Source organism: Triticum dicoccoides, chromosome 2A, assembly GCF_002162155.2.
Source record: "Triticum dicoccoides isolate Atlit2015 ecotype Zavitan chromosome 2A, WEW_v2.0, whole genome shotgun sequence".
Taxonomy (NCBI): domain Eukaryota; kingdom Viridiplantae; phylum Streptophyta; class Magnoliopsida; order Poales; family Poaceae; genus Triticum; species Triticum dicoccoides.
Genome location: NC_041382.1, coordinates 776133452 through 776153383, shown reverse-complemented (window position 1 = coordinate 776153383; position 19932 = coordinate 776133452). Strand labels below are relative to the sequence as shown.

Below are 19932 nucleotides of genomic sequence, written 5' to 3'. Positions count from 1 at the left end.
ATGGGGTTCATCGTCGCCCGGCTACGCCGACGGCGACGCGCACGGTGGGTTCAACCCGAACGTGACCTTCCCTCATGGTCACACTACGCGCAGCCCTCGCTCGCCTTCGTCGGCGTGCAGTACCCTCCATACAACTACTCGCCGCCCGCCTCCTACGCGTCCACGCCGACGCCCCATCTCTACCGTGGACCTCTGCCCTTCTCGCACCTCGGCGACGCCGACGACACGGGAGCCGACATGGACGACATCATCGCGACAGGATCGACCGCGGCCGCCGCCTCTCCTGGGTTCGCCACCCAGGACGAGGTAGTGGATCTCAGCGGCGACATGGAGGCCGAGCTCGGCTACGTCTACGGCGAGGACGCGCAGGAACCCGAGGAGGAGGAGGATGAGTCGACTCCTGATCCGGCGAAGGGGCGCCAGAAGAAGAAGAAGCGGGCGGCCAGGTCAGGCGAACCGCGCATCAAGTGGACGTCCAAGGAGGAGGAATGCCTCGCCGAAGCATGAAAAGTCGTCTGCCTCGACCCGACCACCGGCGCGAACTAGAGCTTGGAGACGTATTGGGACCGCATCAAGGCCGAGTTCGACGAACGGAAGCTCGTCGACCCCTACTTCAAAGGCGTCTACATGCAGCGCGGCTCCAAGGCGATGGCGAACCATTGGGGCCGTGTCCAGTTGGCGTGCAACAAATGGCATGGAATCGTCGAGGAGGTCGCGGCTCGCCCGGAGAGCGGCGCCAGCGTCGAGGATCAGCTGCTGTGTATGTTTGCCATGTATCGGGGCGACAACCAAGACGCCGATTTCAAGCACCTCCACGTCTACAAGCGCATTGACAAGTGCGAGAAGTGGGCGGAAGTCCGGCGTGCCCTCGACAAGGCCAAGGAGACATACAAGCCGGACGCGTCGACTCCGGGCGCGTCAGAGGGGCGGCCGGACGGCCACAAGTTGGCGAAGAAGGGGGAAAACACCGACGCGGCAACCGCGCGAGTGCAGGAGTCCATCGAGCATTGCCTCGCCGACGCGCAGGCACGGGCCGTCCTGCGCGAAGAGAAGCCCGAGGCGCGGTGGTCGTCGCTGATGAAGAACAACGCCATCAAACTCGACCTGCTCCGGACGAACGTCGCCGCAAAGAAGAGGAACACCGACATGACTTTTCTGATGGGCGGGGCGGACATGCTCCAGAGCAACGACGAGAAGCTCAAGGCGTGGTACCTGGTGCAGCGCGGCCTCATCCTGAACGAGCTGCCGACGACAACGCCGACGACGCCCACGACGCCCACGACCACCCGGACGCCAATCCCAAACGACGCCTCTACGTCGCCGCCCAGCAGTGCCGAAGCCGCGCCGACTCAGCCCAGCACCGAAGCAGCACCGACACCGCCGAGCCCGCGCACGCCGACTCCGTCAACGCCTGGAGCCGACCCCGCCGAGTGAATCATTGCGCAAGCAAACTCTGTTTTTTGTAACGCCAGACTACGTCCGATCGCCGGATTTGCGGCGTCTTTTGTGAGCGGGAACGACCAAGTTTAAAATTCCCGCATCCTGGGGCCGGCGCGTGGGGGCGTGACTGGGCGCTAGGTCGCCCCCAGGGGCCGAACTAGCGCCGGCACGCCCCCAGGCCGCTCTATTTAGGCGTCCTGGGGTGCCGAACGGCTGGAGATGCCCTTATGGCGTAGCTCTGCAAGTTTTGGCCCTGAGCCTGAATGCCGCTCTGTTTGAGAACCGACGTGAATTTTTAGAGCATCTGCACCCTGGCCTGCTATCCTAGCTTTTCAATATTGATATAAGATCCGTGCGACACAACTAACTTTCTATATAAAAATTTTTCTTTTTTGTTTCTCTCATATAAAACATATCTTGAAGTTTAAACCTTTGCAGCGTGGTAAAGCTTTCTAACTAGAATTTAGGATAAATCTTTCAAATTTTTTTGTCCGACATAAATACTAAAAATATGAATTTTTTTAATCATACAAAACATATTTTATATATTTATGTTTGACAAAAAAATCTGAAAGATTTATCCTAGATTCTACTTAGAAAGCTTTGCCACGCTTTACAGGTTTGAACTTCAAGATATGTTCTGTGTGGGAGAAACAAAAAAAAAGAAATGTACTTGCATGAATCGCGATGCGAAAAATGGATGGCTAGATGGAGAGGGCATGCTCTATTATATATTTTTCATTTGAGAACTTCAATGTTTTATGAATTCAGTAACTGAAAATCGATTTTGATAGAGGTTCAGGTGTTGACCACCCAAATATGTTCATAGAGACGATCACAAAACGATCCTAACCTCAAGCTTTCCGTCTCCTAGCGGTGAGGACGAGAAGGGGATCAGAACTCAGAGGGAGAGAGATCATACCAGGAGATTGGACAGTCAGGCAGTCCCGACACTGCATCGACATGAGGTGGTCGATACGTCGAGCAGCAGCAGCCCCATTATACCTCCGCTTCATACTTAGGCCAAGACGAGGCGCGAGAGGGAGGAAATAGCTCCGCCGCCGCCGCCGTCGCGGGTCCCTCCGTCCTCCTTTCCCTGGGTGTCGCTTCCTCGGCGGCCTCTGCACCGCACACCCAGCGGACAACGCACTCTTCAAGGGAAAATCCTATTGGCCGCTCATTGCGGCAAAGTGCCGGCGCTTAGCACATGGGCGAGCGCCGAGCGATGCTTTTGGGCCGGCCCACTTACAAACTGCCCACTCTGGTTTTGTGAACCTTCAAGAAGGTCCCATGAATTGTTTTTTTTCTTTTATTAGTTTTCCACTTTTTTGTTTATTTTCTTTTCTTTTTTTCTTTTTTTCTTTTTCATTTTTTCGTTTTGTGTTTCCTTTTATTTTTGAAGTTTATTTTTATTTTTAAGAACATGTTCGCAGTTTCACAAAATATTTCGGATTTCCTTTTTCATTTCTTTTTCTTTTCTTCTCTTTTTTAAAAAAATCGAAAATTTCAGATTTTGTTCGTGTTTCCAAAAAATGCTCTCAAAATAAAAAAATTGTTCTCATCACAAAAAACAGTTCAAAACTTTCAGAATTCAGAAAAATGTACTGGATTTCAATTTTTTGTTCACATATTCAAAAAATGTCCGCGCTTCCAAATTCGTTCGGGATTTTTCAAAATTGTTCTCCATTTCAAAATTTGTTCTCAAGATTCAATATATATTCGTTCTTTAAAAAATTGTTCGTGCTTCCAAATTTGTTCGGGATTTTTCAAAATTGTTATCCGTTTCAAAATTTGTTCTCAAGATTCAAAAAATGTCCATGCTTTGAAAAATAGTTCACGCTTCCAAATTTGTTCTCAAGATTCAAAAAATTGTTTGTTTTCATAGAATTTGTTTGTTCTCATAGAATTTGTTTGCATTTTTTGAAAGAAAAAAACGTACGTTCATAAAATTACTCAAATTTGGAAGAAAAAAATGGGATTTTGTCAAACTGTGTTCGCAATTTTAAACAATGTTAATAATTTACGCTGCTTCATGTTCAAATACGTTTGGTAGCTCAACCGGTAGGAGCGCATGATCCTTTGTTCGATCCTGTCGGAGGGCGCCTTTCTTTTTTATGCGCGCTGCCGATTTGTTTCCATCATGGGCGGGCCCAGGCAGAGAAACAGTGAAATACGCACGTCGCGGCCCAGAAAGCCCGCCAATCAGCTGCTCTGTGCGAGAATGAAACGCGCGTGACCCAGGGATCGAACCTCAGACTTTTAAAAAATGGGATTCAGACCAGCTGCGTACTAGCACGCATTAGTAGCCACTCCATCTAACCAGCGCTGTTTCAATAAAGCAGTGCATAGCTTAAAGAACTAACCATAAATGTAAAACAGAAATGGTATCCTGTAGCGAACTGGAACCAGTACTGTAGCAAATTAGCTATTGTAGCGAATCTGAATTAGTTACTGGGGTGAACGTTTTTTAATGTATATTTTGAAAAAGTATCAACATTTCTTGAATTCCTGAAGACGAAAAAAACGGAGACAGGAACATTTTCTGAATATGTGAACAAAAAAATTGAAAAAGCTATGCACTGCTTTATTCAGTTTCCATGCGTGCTAATGATTCCAAGTTTTCAATTGTCCGATTTACAGCACTAATATCTAAGAATAAAAACAGTGCCAGAACTCAACACTTTTTGATTTTATTCGAACAAATCTTGGAAATTATGAACAATTTTAAGGTAAGTAATGTGCCAAAGTTTGAACATTTGTCAAACAACACGAACAAATTTTGAAACTCCAAACAAATTTTTTGAATACGTGAACAATTTTAAAAACAGGAACATTTTTGAAAATTTCTGAACAATAAGTTGAAAAGCTGACCATTTATTGAATCTGCGGACAATTTTTTGAAAATGCGAACAAATTTTTGAAAAGCACGATTTTTTTTTGAAAAATGGGAACAAATGTGAAATCCAATAAAAATTAAGAAAATGAACAAATTTGGAAACGCGAACATTTTTTGAAAATCACGAACAAAATTTGAAACTACGAACAAATTTTGGAAACACAAACAAAATTTTGTACATTTTTTGAAAAGAATGATTTTTTTTTTAAACCTGAAAAAAAATTCGAACATCTTTTTTAAAACCGAACAAAGTATTGAATATACTGAACTTTTTTTAAAATTGAGATTTTTATAAAAAAATAAAGAAAGAAAGAAACAGAAAAAGAAAACCGAAAAAACGCGAAAAAAAAGAAACAGATAATAGACGCCCTCTGGCATGGTATGACACTAGCGTTGTTAAGCTGCAGTGGCTAGCAACCCACCTCCACGAGTGGGGGGAGGTCTCAGGTTTGATTCCTCGCTCTCTTCGTTTTTTGGGGGATTTTCTCTATAGGAACCATCCGTCATGGGCCGGCCCACGAACGATCGATGGTGTGCGGCAGGTCGACACTTTGCCGCATAATGCGGCGAATAGGGATTTCCCTGTGCGAAGCCCCACCTACTTGACGCAGAATGCGTCACATAGGACGTCCCCTCTTCGAGGACGACGGCCGGTCCAAGAAAAGAGAAGGCTGGGCTACGTGCGATGGGCTCAGAAGATGACTGTGCCTGGACAATAACAAATGAGGCTAGTAGATGGGTTGTGCTAACCTCAAAAATAAAAGAGAAAGGATAGATTTCCCCCTCAAATGTGGCTCTTGGCATCAAATACCCCCCAAACTCTAAAACAGGTTTTCTTTACCCCCCCCCTAAAATCTGGGAAATCAGATAAATGCCCACCTCTATGTGGTTTTAATCACTTGATAGGAGGTATTGAGTCGAAGATGACGTCATCTATGGTGTTCATGTTGCACGTCATGTGTTTGACGAAATGGTAGGCGGTGCTGGACGTGTGCCTGACAAGCTTGGCACAGGCCAGGTGAAGGAACGACGGTATCGCAGCGGCATGAACTGAGCCGACGGGCAGGTGGACGGCGAATTGCAAGGGGTCCCCGAGCTCGGCGGCGAAGTTGGCGAGGTTCTCGTGGATGAGCTGCACCTCGAGCGGGTGATGCGTGGACGGCAGCACCCTTGAGCGCGGCGGCGCCGGGGCAGTGCTGGGCCAGCTCCTGCATTAGCGACGCCCACTGCTAGCCGACGCTGATGTTGAAGTCAAGCACGTGGATGTAGCCGCCGTGGCCGAGCTCGTCGAGCACAACCTGGATGCAGGTGAAGTCTGGAGCACCGGCGTTCAGACACCATGGTGAACTACTTGTGCCGTTGCCCATACAAATGGATGCATGTGAACTGCATGTGCCGTTGCCTCAGCAGACTTTCTTTCCTTCGTGATTTGTTGCTCGCTGTATGGACATGATGATTGCTTTATTTATAAAAGTAAGGCAAAAGCCTATTTCAAGAAATTGCTTATTACATCGAGCTGCAATCAAGCTAACGTCGAGCTGTACCTTGTTTCCTAGGATGGATACTTCCTCTGTTCATTTTTATAAGATTTTGAAGACATTTCAGACGATGTGCAAAACAACCCATTTTGAGTTGTCTGAAACGACTTATAAAAGTGAACGGAGGGAGTAGATTTTTTCTAAAGGAAATTGTTGCAGTGTACAGCAGAGCTACTAGCTATATTTAACTTACTAATACTGTATATAGGTGACTTGAGAGCCTTCTTAATCAAGCCTGCTCTGCTTTTTGAAGACAGTGGGATTTTGAAAGTAATTAAGGAAAACAACTTACTGGTTTGCAGGGTTTAGAATACTTGTGTGTGTGTGTGTGTGTGTGTTTTTCTTCCACCAGCAAAGCACCACTCTTGTTGCATACTTCAGAATACTCAGGTATTAGAAAAAATATAACTAGTGGAGTTGCAGTAATCCGAGGAAGAGAGAAGTAGAGTAGGGCTAACAAGCAGAGCGCTCCTATGTTTTAATTCCATAGTGCTCACAAGTGAATAACATTATTTCTAGTCACTTGCAAAGACATACTATAACATTATAACATAAACTCACTTGAATACTTTAGGTACATGATTTCTAGTGACAGTAAAGTATCTTTGTCCACAATTACAAAGACATACTATAACATTATAACTTACTTTCACCTGACGATCATTTTTCTTTGTCTTGTGGTAAAAAAAACCATCAGATTGAGTGAGACCATGCTAATGTTTCCTTAAAGAAGGTTAGATCGGGAAGGGGCGTGCTCTTACAGAGAAGAGAGAAACCGGATAAAACGAACAAACTTGAGCTTCACATTGTGGATGAGTGCTTTCTGATTGTTGGGTGGACTTAATTATCAAAAATGCTACACTTACAGATAGCTTGCCACGGATTACACCTACGGACTCTCTCCCAACCAATCCCTGCACCCCCTGATTTTCGTTGTGGGGTCGTCCTCATCCCAACTTCCAAGCAAATAATGACACATCATCCCGTAACATCAGTCCCGTATAAATTTCCTATAAGTGTAGCGTTGTTGCTTAATTATTTAGTGTCTGATGGCTGATAGAAAGCTGCTCGCTGCAGTTTGAGTTATTTTCCTTGTAGGGGGCTTTATGCTATTTTGCAGGGACCTTATTATAAATTATATTATTGAGTATTTTTTGCATGGTAATACATGTCTTATTTATATGATAAAGATCAGTGTAGAAGTCACGTAAGGACCGACATGACAAAACTGAAAAGATAGCAGAACATCTTTAAGTTTGACACCAACATCCATCAGTTGCCTTCGGCACCACCAAAGCAGCCGTCGAAGAATAGAATGACAGATCACCACCTCACCCGAGCTCGACACGACTCCATCACTGATAAGAAGCTTTCCGGACCTCCAAGGTGGCTCCCCAAAAGTGAAGCCATTGACGTTGAACGAATCAGACCGGGGCAACACCACGGACACGCCATTGAACTCCAGATCTGACACCCCACCATGACTAAGACGCCGAAGAAAGAAATCACACCTGCCATCCATCAACCATGAACCCAGCACACGTTTCGTCTTCTAGATATCGTCGATGCAGACCACAATCTGCATCCGCTCCTGGACTACCTTCCAAACTCCGCGCCGATGATGGAGCAGACGTCGTCGCAACGACGGAGCCTGAGGACGCATGTCCACCACGAGGATGCCGCCGCCACACCATCCTTGCTTGAACAGACTGGATTCCAAATCGATCACCAATGATAGGACCAATCGCCTCATCTGAAGAAATTTTATTCAGCGCCATCATCACGGATGCCGAAGCCAAGACGATGAACAAACTAAAAAACTAAGGTACTTCGGCCTAAAACTACCCACACGCGTGGATCCGGCGACCCCCCTCACCGCCGACGACCGGGGTCATCGACGGAGGGGAGTTGCCGGAGAATGGCGGCGGAGCGCGAGCCGAAAGCTAGATCGCTTTTCCTTTGTTCGGGAGGATGATAGGAAAACGATATGGATAGGTAATTATCAAAAATGCTACATGTACAGGCACATTCTACGGGTTTTTACAGTTTGAGGACCGTGCGCTCTTCTAATTGGCCCCCCTGATTTCCACCGGTGGGCCCGTGCGTCTTTTTTTTTGACAGAAAACTCCTCCTTTATTCAAGCATCAAAACAGTAGCATCGTTTACAAGCAACGGGATAACCGCACTAGGGGCAGTATCCAACCAACAACCGGTAGTAGAAAATTTAGCCAACCTAGCAAACTCATGAGCTACCACATTACTCTCTCTCTATTACAATGAGCATAAATGACATGATTGAAATCTAAGGACATGAAATAACAATCATCGAATATGGCACTAGCAACTGATGAAGAGTAGCCCTCCTTTAGAGCTTCTACCACTTTCATACTATCTGAGTTGATCTCGATTTTGCTACACCCTTTTGTACGTGCTAGATTCATCCCGAATCATACTGCAGATGCCTCTGCTGTAAACGAGTCAAAACATATACCAATCTTTTCATTCGCAGCAGCGATGAACTTGCCATTGTGGTCCTCAAGAACTGCCCCCACCGTTCCTTCTAGTGTATCTATCTCAAAACCAGCACCCACATTCAGTTTAACATATCCATACCTTGGCTTTAACCACATATTCTTTTTCAATTTAGCCTTAGGTGTGCATGAAATAATGAAGTTCGCGGCAAGTCCTCTCACAGCCTTGGCCTATCAATGTTAAGCAACCTGTAAACCCCCTGTAAAACTCCGTACGTCTAGCAAAGTCTGCTAATTATACTACTGATGACTAGTGGGCTCCACACTTGGCCTGAAGGATTAATACGGGATCTCTTTTGTACACACGTCATCCAGTAAAAATATTTAAAAATGTTTTACAGTATTCTCTAAAACGATTTTAGAGATGCTGTAACCCACGCATTAGCGGAGCGATTAGCGAGCGCACGGGAAGCGGCACCGCTACGTAGCAGCGTCCACGAATACTTTTCTCCAAGAAAACACCAGCCATATATTCCTGGGTCTTGGGCGGGCGCTCTCCGTCGCGCTAACTCCACCGCCGCCGCAGTGCTGCCAGTCATCTTCCCTTCGCAGGACTGATTCTGGCGCACCGGTGTGACGGAGAGGCGAGGCGGCGCAGGGCAGGGTGTGGATTGAATCTGGCGCCATCGTCCGTCCCCGATTCGCCCTCACCGCAGGCAGGGCAGGTACACAGATCCCTTTCCTTCCGTGATTGCTAGCTGCGAATTGATTTGGGTGGGTGTTCACCACCGATCTCGTCTCATCTGGCCGTCGTCTCCGTCACGCCACCAGATTGCTAGTCATTTTCGGAATCCAACTCCTCCCCTCCCTCCAATTCCAATTCCGATTCTAACACTGACATTTTGCAGGGCGGCAGGGCCATCATATAATAAATTCAAGGCTCGATCTTTCTGCCGAAACTCTTCAAGGACGCTTGATTGTTGAACACAGAGGCAGACCTGCAGCAGGAGGAGGATTAGATAGATTACTCTGTTATTTCTATTAGGTCTTCTGTCAAGTCGCAGTGGGGATGTCTAATAAACGCCGGGACACGCCGGCGACGGCGGTGAAAAGAGGTCGCGGCGGATCAAGCATCTCTGCATCTGTACCTCGTGTTGGATGACTGGACCAAGGGGTACAGCATCCACAAGACCACAAGATCCAAGCCGACAGCTTCGACTCTGACTCTTGACTCTGATGACCAGCACAGCGGCGCTGCCCGGCACCTCCCGGAGCCTCCGACCCTGCGGTTAGAGTGCCCGGTTGGCACTGTACCCCATCCCGGCATGTCGTTCTCTGCTTTGGGCACCAAGATCTTCACCTTCATGAACCAGCGATGCAGCCTCATCTACGACACCAAGACGGCCGCAATGACGATTGGCGCCCATGCCCCTGCTGACATGGTCTGTGGCTTCGGCATCACTGTGGTCGTTGGTGAGATGCTCTATGCATTATCTTACCACTTCCGCGAGAAACAACACTCCTTTGGGGTCATGTCATGGGGGTCCACCGCCCCGGATGCGCTGCAACAACCAACCGAGGGCTGGTCCTGGAAGACTCTGCCGCCGCCGCCGCCAACGTTCCACCGCCGAGTCAACTCCTATGCACTACACCCGGATGGATGCACCATCTTCATGTCCACAGCTAACTTCATGACGGCACCTAGCAAAGGTTGCATGCGCACCTACTCATTCAACACCAAGGATTCTGTGTGGAGATGGCATGGGGAGTGGGCCTTGCCATTCAGCGGCCAAGCTCACTTTGACAACGAGCTCAACGCTTGGGTTGGCCTTCATCGGGATGGCTACATCTCTGCTTGCCAAGTTGCCTCCCCCAGCTGCCACAGCTCGACTCCAACGTTGCAGCTGGACTGCCAGACAACCAAGGAGAAGTTGTTCTGCAAGGACCGGAAGCCGCACATGGGAGTCTCTCTCAGCTATGTGGGCATGAGCAAGTTCTGCCTCGTCCAGCACGTGGAACGGGAGGGACTGGAGGAGGCACTGGCTCGGCGAGACTATGCCGGCTGTGTGCTCCATATCACCTTATTTGGCCTCAAGTTCAATCACAAGGGAGAGCTGCAGATCACGGATCGCCGCTCCACGCGCTCCTTCATAGTGTCTAGGCATAAAGATCACTTTATGCCTGTAGCATTTTGGATGTAGAAACCCGTTTGGCTTGTTCCAAAATCCTTGCTTGACTGTCACTGGTTCATGTTGTGCTTTGTCCTCCTAGAAAGTGGAATCAATAAAAAGTTCTGTTTGCTTGGAAGTTGTGCGTTACTTGATCCGTGTATTCTATTTTTTGGTATGCTAGTTATTGATGTACTCCCTCCGTCCAAAAATAAGTGACTCGGTTTTGAGTCACTTATTTTGGGACGGAGGGAGTATGTCACTAGATCTGTTGCTGAAACATATATATGTAGGAAGATGGCCATGGTCCTATGGTTGAACAAAACTGAGATATGGTACTCTTGCTCTTTCCAAAGCAAGCTAAATTTAGACATTCGACCTCAGGTCTCTACATTTGCACCAATTAAGTTCTTTGTTTTCAGTTAAAGAATGATTAGGTGTTTTTTCGTTGAATCATGTTGAGTGCTTTTTTTCTCAGTTTTCTTCTTAGCACATGTCTCTATTACTGTGTTGATCTTTTTCATTCCCAAAGACTGCCTTAGCAGCAGAAATTACACATTTTTTCAGCCCTCAAGCTGCAGCTCACATGGTTTGTTCTAAGAGAGACAGTCAGCTCATATTGTTCTAAGAGAGACAATAGTGTCCATACTGTACGGCTATTTCTAATTGTGCTTGGCCTGAATCGGTGCCCTCCTTTCTGGTGGTGGTGTGGTGCTGGAAAATTAAGGATTTGTTGAAGCCAAAATGCCTATCTCATATTGAACCTTATTAATCATTGATCCTAGTGCACCTAACAGTGGATAATGTTGTACAGGTATGTGTGGCTGGGCCATCGATCTATTGGGCGCTCATGCGAGGAGCGGTTGAAGGATGTGCAAGGGAGGGAGGGTGGAAGCGCATGCAGAAAACACGACAACGGCAAAGTGCTGGAAGCTGCGCCTGCAAAGGAGCCTGTTGCTGTTGCTAGAGTATATCAAAGGGCAAAAACAAGAGGGAAGAACATGCAAGAAACGTGAGGTGCTTGTAGATGGCAGGCTGTATATAGGGCCGGGCCGGTAAAATCAGAGGCCCTGTGCCAAACTAAAAAATGAGGCCCTATCTGGTTATAAAAACAGAATTACAGAAAAAAATTACATATGCTTGTAAAAGACATGATTAGTGACTCATCTAGATTCTTGAAGCACTAGATAAGAAAGAAATAAAACAAAATTAAAGGGATGTGCATCATTGTTCTATTGAAGTAATGAAAGAATTGCTAATTTCCTGGTGATTTCTCAGCCGAATTGCCGACGTCTATCAGCCGATCGCGTCGGGTAGAGGAGGTCAAGAACATACGATGAATTGGCAACTTGGTGCTTGAGTCATGACACTTCTCCCGTCAATAGCCTAATCGATCATCTCTCAAGATTAATTATATATGCTCTAGTAGCCTATGATGGGATATTTGAAAATTTGTGAACCTAAAGTTCACTGAAATAAATGTTTCACCAAGGATGCTGAAAAATGGAGCTACCGAGCAAAAGGTGCGTGGGAAAGCATGCATTAGCCTGCCTGTCCTGAAGTACAGACTTAATAATTGGCCTAACACACACAGACACAGCAGCACATATCCTCGTTTCGGCTTCAGTGTTTATTTTCTATGATGCACTTTGGCCCGGAAACATGATTATGTAACTGGGCAGAGTGCATGCGAGCGCTGACCGGGTGAGGAAGGATCGCGAGCGACGCACGCCCACCAGGCAGAGTCGCGAATGCGATTGCAGCCCAGTGCCCAGCGGGATGCGGCCCAGTGTTCCAGCACTAGCCCTATTCCATTCTAATTCCTAGCGTTTGGTATATAGTCTTATATAAAAAAAAAAATTGGGCCCCCATAATTTATGGGCCCTGTGCGGGCCGCACGTTCTGCACAACAGTGGGCCCGGCCCTGGCTGTATATGTAGGGGGATCACAAGCAAACGAGTCCGTGGTCAGACTACTACTGACTATTCATATTGCAAAATTCGCCTAGAGCATGTACAGTTTCAACTAGCAATATTCACAAGCGAATGAATATGAGTATGAATCGTTTGGCTAAACACTATAAATCCTGCCGTGAGCCGGCGATTCTATGCATTTGTTCCCTTTGGAGGTCGCCATGATCTTCTCAAGAGTTCCTGCGAGCGCAGATCAGCCCATGCATTGTGGCCTCAAGGTTGAAGAGGTGCAGTAGCCCAGCCCTAAACAGGGTGTGCTGAAGGCGTGCCACGAGCCCAGGGAAGTCGAACTCTATGATGAGCACCATGAACCGCTCCATGAACCTAGACGCGTGCTGGGAGTTGTTCCTGCACAGTGTCAGAACCCCCGTGACGTCGGGCCCGAAGACAGTGGGCTGTCCGGTTCGCCGGTCGATGAAACCCCGGGTCTGCGCCAGGAGGGTGTTTAGGCAGTAGCTGTCGTAGTCCCAGTCATCCATGTAATCATGCACCCTGAGGATGAAGTTCAAGTTCAATGGATCGCTATTGTCAACAAGGTAGACTTAGTGAAGGTAACGGTCTTTTAAGGGTTTAGTCTGTGAACCTTGTTGTACAGTGTGTAAGGTCTCTTGTTTTGCCTTAAGCTTTCGTGAGGCAGTGGCCGTAATGGCAGTACGATGTTTTTTCTTCCAGGGTTTTTCGCATGATAATACTCCACTGGTCAATGGAGGCATCCTGCAAGTGTAGGTACCCTCAGCATGTCGTTATAGTCGTAAGCTCCTCAAAGTATCAGTCACGTAATTAACCATATCGTCTATGAAATAATAGTGACAGAACCCCTAAGAAACTTGTTTGCCCAGAAGACAACTTTAATTCTATCGATTATATATATTTTATACAAATTCGGAAGGGTTGGATAAACTTTTTTTTAATAAAATCCCTAAAAAAGAAGTTTTACCTCTCATTTGTATTTTTGGATTTATCCTTTGATGGGTGGGTGCCATAATGGCAAAAATTACCTAGGAAAGGACAGTCCTGTTGTTTTTATTAAAAATTCTTATTCTAGAATTTCTATTCACGAAGCCTAATCATAATCTAGACATCGCTATCAGGATATTTTTCGAGACCATAAATTCATACCAGAAATGTATAAACTCTATTTATGCAAGTATCATGAATGAATCCATGAAAACATTCAAGACTGTATTTTTTGTTCTTATTTTCTCTCATATATGGGATTGGATTTAAATCTTTAAGGTGTAATGTGTCAAAACTATCTAATGTCACTTATATTACAAACACAATTAAATTGTGCACAGTGAATGCATATTTTAAACGACGAACAATACAAATGTAACATGGGTTTGTTATTAATGTTTAACAACGTTATCACATCATGTTGTCATAAGTTATTAAAACTATATTAGCTCTGAATGTGATATGATAAAATGAGTTAAAAATAAGCATAAAGGTTTAGTATAAACATGTTCAAATTGTGGCTCCTCAACCTCACAAACCATTTTTATAAATCTCTGTCAAGACGGAGTTCTGGGCGTACAAAGCCATGTCCATGTTCTAGACTTGGCTGTGGAGGGACTGGATGAAGTCCTGGGATGTCGCCGAGGAAAAAAAACAAAATAAGAAGAGGGTTTTTAGTGCTGCTGCAATGCATCACAAAGAATAGCCAAGAACAACTCCGAATAATAAACAGACAACAAGAACAGGTGCTCGCGCATGCTGCTCACCTCACCAAAGCACCTCACCGCCGCTGATTGGATGGCCCGGGATGACCGGCCAATCACTCGCGAGGAGGTGCCGTGGCAAGGTGCACGGCGTGTGCAAGCACCGGCCGCGAAGTGGTCGCGCCCTTCCACAAATTTCCCCAAACTTTCATGGTCGACCTCGTGCGGGAGTCCAAATTGCTGCAGCAAATAACTCAACTCACCTAAATGCCCGGGTCGAGGGTGACTCCGTACGCGCCCTTCGGATCTTTGGGCGGCCATCGGGAAGGAGGCGCAAGGAAGTCCAACAACACGGCGGCGTGTCGAAGTAAGAGCCTCCAAGAAGACGGCGGCGGGGAAGAGCAGGCGCCTCCAAGAACACGGCGGGGTGGAGTAGAAGCCCACAAAGAAACCAGCGGGTCGAAGAAGGCGGACTCCAAGAAACCTGGCGGGGCAAAGAAGTGCCCGCCAAGAAACCGGCTGGTCGGAGATGGCGCCCTCCAAGAAACAATGGTGGCGGAGATGTTGCCGGCCGCGGAGCCTGCGGGGCGGACCAAGAACCCTCCGGGCAGGGGGATTCGTCAGCGAGCACGTAGTGAGCGGGGAAATGGATGGCGGGCTACGACACGTACTCGCAGGGCGCGTGAGCGGCGAACTGGATGGAAGGTGAAGGCAAGGACTCGGTTTCCAAACGAAAGGGAGGATTCGATCGGTTTCGAGGCGAGGAATATATATACACTTTCCTTTTGGTTCCGCCCAACGGCTAGGCTGCCTAGCCGACCTTGGCTTCCTACTGCTAATTACATCATCAGTACATTTTGATACACTAAATGCCACAAATTGATTGCTCCGCAATGCAAATTGACTTTGCATTAGCCAAGTGGGATGCATGCCACATCGGCTCGAGGCACTTGGCCGTCACTCCAACATTTTCGGAAAACCCTCTGATGCATGCTGAAATTACTTCACACGGTCCCTAACGTTGGAAAAACAAACCTTCCATTTCTCCAACGCACGAAATCCCTAACCATGTTGCGGGATGCCACATCGACTCGCGGCACTTGGCCGTCACCCAAACATTTGCAGGAAACCCTCCGATCAAGGACTTCCTCGTCCAGCAAGTCCTTTATCGTACGAGGCTATGGGGAGCAAGACCAGATTTGGTCGGCGCCCTTACCTCCACGGGGATGGGAATGACTGGCGGCGAGGTCGCAGAGGCACACTGGGGTGGCGGGGTAGGGGCACGGTGAGTTAGGCAAGGTCAGGGATGGGCTTCGGCGAGGCAGCTAGCTCGGGTGCTCAGAGCGGGCATACGCGGGAGAGAAAGAGAGGAATGTTTTTAGAATCGGGCACTGCCCGGACGCCTTAATGCTCTCACTATTGTGAATGTTTTTTGTTTTCTTGTCATTCCGGTGCCAATTTGTTTGTAATTCATTCATACACATAATAACTACTGTTCTTGGAACATCTCATCTTTCTTTCTAACGTCCAAACCTTCCCTGGAGTTCATCGGCATGGGCAACCTCTCCTCTCTTATTTCACCGTCTGAATGACAAGTTACATGCTATGAATGACAAGTACTACATGCTAGGTAGCGTTCACAAGCAAGCAAATCCATTTATTTCGGGTCAATAGCTCCTGTGCGACATCTTTGAGATGAATTGGATGAGGAGCGACATAGTTGACGAAAATATCTCTGGTGCGACCTATTTGGGGCCAACAATAGCTCCAATGTGACATGGCCCTGTTTAACCATGAAATGCAAAACACAAGGGGTTAGTGGTTTGAGTTATGACACGCAGGACCCATCAGTTATCCACATGAATGTGGGACCCACTACTTACTCACATGCGTGCAGGACCCACAACTTATCCACATAAGCATGCTCGTGCTCATCAGTGTGCCCCGACCCAAGCCATCCACGAGCCCGAGCCAGCCCACCCCCATTGCCTGCCCTTCCCCTTTCCCCTTTCCCCTTTTCCCCACCTTATTCTTCCTCTTCTCCGGCAACGAAGCGCGCCGCCGGCGAGTGATGTCTAGCTCAACTTCGGCCTCCCGCCAATCATGGCTGCAATACGGTCCAGTGCCGTTGACAAGATGCCCCGATTGCCCGTGCATGGAGCCTCTGAAGCATTTGACTTGTGTGAAGGAGGAAAATGGAAACCGTGGGCACGAGTTCGTCAAATGCTTGAGTAGGCCACAGCCGGGGCAGGTTAGATCCGTGTACCGCACCAAGCAGCTTATCTAAATTCTCCCTATTTCTTTATTTTTCCGTTGAATTTGGGCGGTAGATCTGATCTAGGGTTCATGCCGCCGTCGACCCTGTTGGGTTTCGTAGTAATTTCAAAAATTTTCCTACGCGCACACAGGATCATGTGATGCATAGCAACGAGAGGAGAGTGTTGTCTACGTACCCAACGCAGACCGACTGCGGAAGCAATGACACGACGTAGAGGAAGTAGTCGTACGTCTTCACGATCCAACCGATCAAGCACCGAAACTACGGCACCTCCGAGTTCGAGCACACGTTCAGCTCGATGACGATCCCCGGACTCCGATCCAGCAAAGTGTCGGGGAAGAGTTTCGTCAGCACGACGGCGTGGTGACGATCTTGATGATCTACAGCAGCAGGGCTTCGCCTAAACTCCGCTACAGTATTATCGAGGAATATGGTGGCAGGGGGCACCGCACACGGCTAAGGAATCGATCACGTGGATCAACTTGTGTCAACTTGTGTGTTTAGAGGTGCCCCTGCCTCCGTATATAAAGGAGGAGAGGAGGGGAGGCTGGCCGGCCAAAGAGGGAGGCGCAGGAGAGTCCTACTCCCTCTGGGAGTAGGATTCCTCCCCCCAATCCTAGTCCAACTAGGATTCCTCGGAGGGGAAGGGAGAGAGGGGGGCCGGCCACCTTCTCCTAGTCCTAATAGGACTAGGAGAGGGGAAAGAGGCGCAGCCACCTTGGGCTGCCCCTTTCTCCTTTCCACTAAGGCCCATGATGGCCCATATGGCTCCCGGGGGGTTCCGGTAACCTCCCGGTAACCCGGTAAAATCCTGATTTCACCCGGAACACTTCCGATGTCCAAACATAGGCTTCCAATATATCAATCTTTACGTCTCGACCATTTCGAGACTCCTCGTCATGTCCGTGATCACATCCGGGACTCCGAACAACCTTTGGTACATCAAAATGCATAAACTCATAATATAACTGTCATCGTAACCTTAAGCGTGCGGACCCTACGGGTTCGAGAACAATGTAGACATGACCGAGACATGTCTCTGGTCAATAACCAATAGCGGGACCTGGATGCCCATATTGGCTCCTACATATTCTACGAAGATCTTTATCGGTCAGACCGCATAACAACATACGTTGTTCCCTTTGTCATCGGTATGTTACTTGCCCGAGATTCGATCGTCGGTATCCAATACCTAGTTCAATCTCGTTACCGGTAAGTCTCTTTACTCGTTCCGTAATACATCATCTCACAACTAACATATTAGTTGTAATGCTTGCAAGGCTTATGTGATGTGTATTACTGAGAGGGCCCAGAGATACCTCTCCGACAATCGGAGTGACAAATCCTAATCTCGAAATACGCCAACCCAACATCGACCATTGGAGACACCTGTAGTACTCCTTTATAATCACCCATTTACGTTGTGACGTTTGGTAGTACCCAAAGTGTTCCTCCGGTAAACGGGAGTTGCATAATCTCATAGTCATAGGAACATGTATAAGTCATGAAGAAAGCAATATCAACATACTAAACGATCAGGTGCTAAGCTAATGGAATGGGTCATGTCAATCAGATCATTCTACTAATGATGTGACCTCGTTAATCAAATAACAACTCATTGTTCATGGTTAGGAAACATAACCATCTTTGATTAACGAGCTAGTCAAGTAGAGGCATACTAGTGACACTCTGTTTGTCTATGTATTCACACATGTATTATGTTTCCGGAAAATACAATTCTAGCATGAATAATAAACATTTATCATGATTATAAGGAAATAAATAATAACTTTATTATTGCCTCTAGGGCATATTTCCTTCAGTCTCCCACTTGCACTAGAGTCAATAATCTAGATTACACTGTAATGAATCTAACACCCATGGAGCTTTGGTGCTGATCATGTTTTGCTCGTGGAAGAGGCTTAGTCAACGGGTCTGCAATATTCAGATCCGCATGTATCTTGCAAATCTCTATGTCTCCCACCTGGACTAGATCCCGGATGGAGTTGAAGCGTCTCTTGATGTGTTTGGTCCTTTTGTGAAATCTGGATTCCTTTGCCAAGGCAATTGCACCAGTATTGTCACAAAAGATTTTCATTGGACCCGATGCACTAGGTATGACACCTAGATCGGATATGAACTCCTTCATCCAGACTCCTTCATTTGCTGCTTCCGAAGCAGCTATGTATTCCGCTTCACATGTAGATCCCGCTACGACGCTTTGTTTAGAACTGCACCAACTGACAGCTCCACCGTTTAATGTAAACACGTATCCGGTTTGCGATTTAGAATCGTCCGGATCAGTGTCAAAGCTTGCATCAACGTAACCTTTTACGATGAGCTCTTTGTCACTTCCATATACGAGAAACATATCCTTAGTCCTTTTCAGGTATTTCAGGATGTTCTTGACCGCTGTCCAGTGATCCATTCCTGGATTACTTTGGTACCTCCCTGCTAAACTTATAGCAAGGCACACATCAGGTCTGGTACACAGCATTGCATACATGATAGAGCCTATGGCTGATGCATAGGGAACATCTTTCATATTCTCTCTATCTTCTGCAGTGATCGGGCATTGAGTCTTACTCAATTTCACACCTTGTAACACAGGCAAGAACCCTTTCTTTGCTTGATCCATTTTGAATTTCTTCAAAATTTTGTCAAGGTATGTGCTTTGTGAAAGTCCAATTAAGCGTCTTGATCTGTCTCTATAGATCTTAATGCCTAATATGTAAGCAGCTTCACCGAGGTCTTTCATTGAAAAACATTTATTCAAGTATCCCTTTATGCTATCCAGAAATTCTATATCATTTCCAATCAGTAATATGTCATCCACATATAATATCAGAAATGCTACAGAGCTCCCACTCACTTTCTTGTAAATACAGGCTTCTCCAAAAGTCTGTATAAAACCAAATGCTTTGATCACACTATCAAAACGTTTATTCCAACTCCGAGAGGCTTGCACCAGTCCATAAATGGATCGCTGGAGCTTGCACACTTTGTTAGCTCCCTTTGGATCGACAAAACCTTCTGGTTGCATCATATACAACTCTTCTTCCAGGAATCCATTCAAGAATGCAGTTTTGACATCCATTTGCCAAATTTCATAATCATAAAATGCGGCAATTGCTAACATGATTCGGACGGACTTTAAGCATCGCTACGGGTGAGAAGGTCTCATCGTAGTCAATTCCTTGAACTTGCCGAAAACCTTTTGCGACAAGTCGAGCTTTGTAGACAGTAACATTACCATCAGCGTCAATCTTCTTCTTAAAGATCCATTTATTCTCAATCGCTTGCCGATCATCGGGCAAGTCAACCAAAGTCCATACTTTGTTCTCATACATGGATCCCATCTCAGATTTCATGGCTTCTAGCCACTTTGCGGAATCTGGGCTCACCATCGCTTCTTCATAGTTCGTAGGTTCATCATGATCTAGTAGCATGACCTCCAGAACAGGATTACCGTACCACTCTGGTGCGGATCTTACTCTGGTTGATCTA

General features: G+C 46.9%; 1 protein-coding gene across 1 annotated transcript; it reads left to right on the top strand.

The window, feature by feature from the left end:
• The first annotated feature begins 8902 nt into the window (after nucleotides 1–8902).
• LOC119352466 lies at nucleotides 8903–10652 on the top strand. The gene is made up of 2 exons (XM_037619092.1): nucleotides 8903–9070; nucleotides 9254–10652. The coding sequence occupies exon 2, from the start codon at nucleotides 9671–9673 to the stop codon at nucleotides 10544–10546; it is 876 nt and encodes a 291-aa protein (XP_037474989.1). The 5' UTR covers nucleotides 8903–9070; nucleotides 9254–9670; the 3' UTR covers nucleotides 10547–10652.
• The last annotated feature ends 9280 nt before the right edge of the window (nucleotides 10653–19932 follow it).

Bases quoted from the DNA above. Each gene is read 5' to 3' on its own strand.
- LOC119352466 (XM_037619092.1), top strand. From the start codon at position 9,671: ATGTCGTTCTCTGCTTTGGGCACCAAGATCTTCACCTTCATGAACCAG.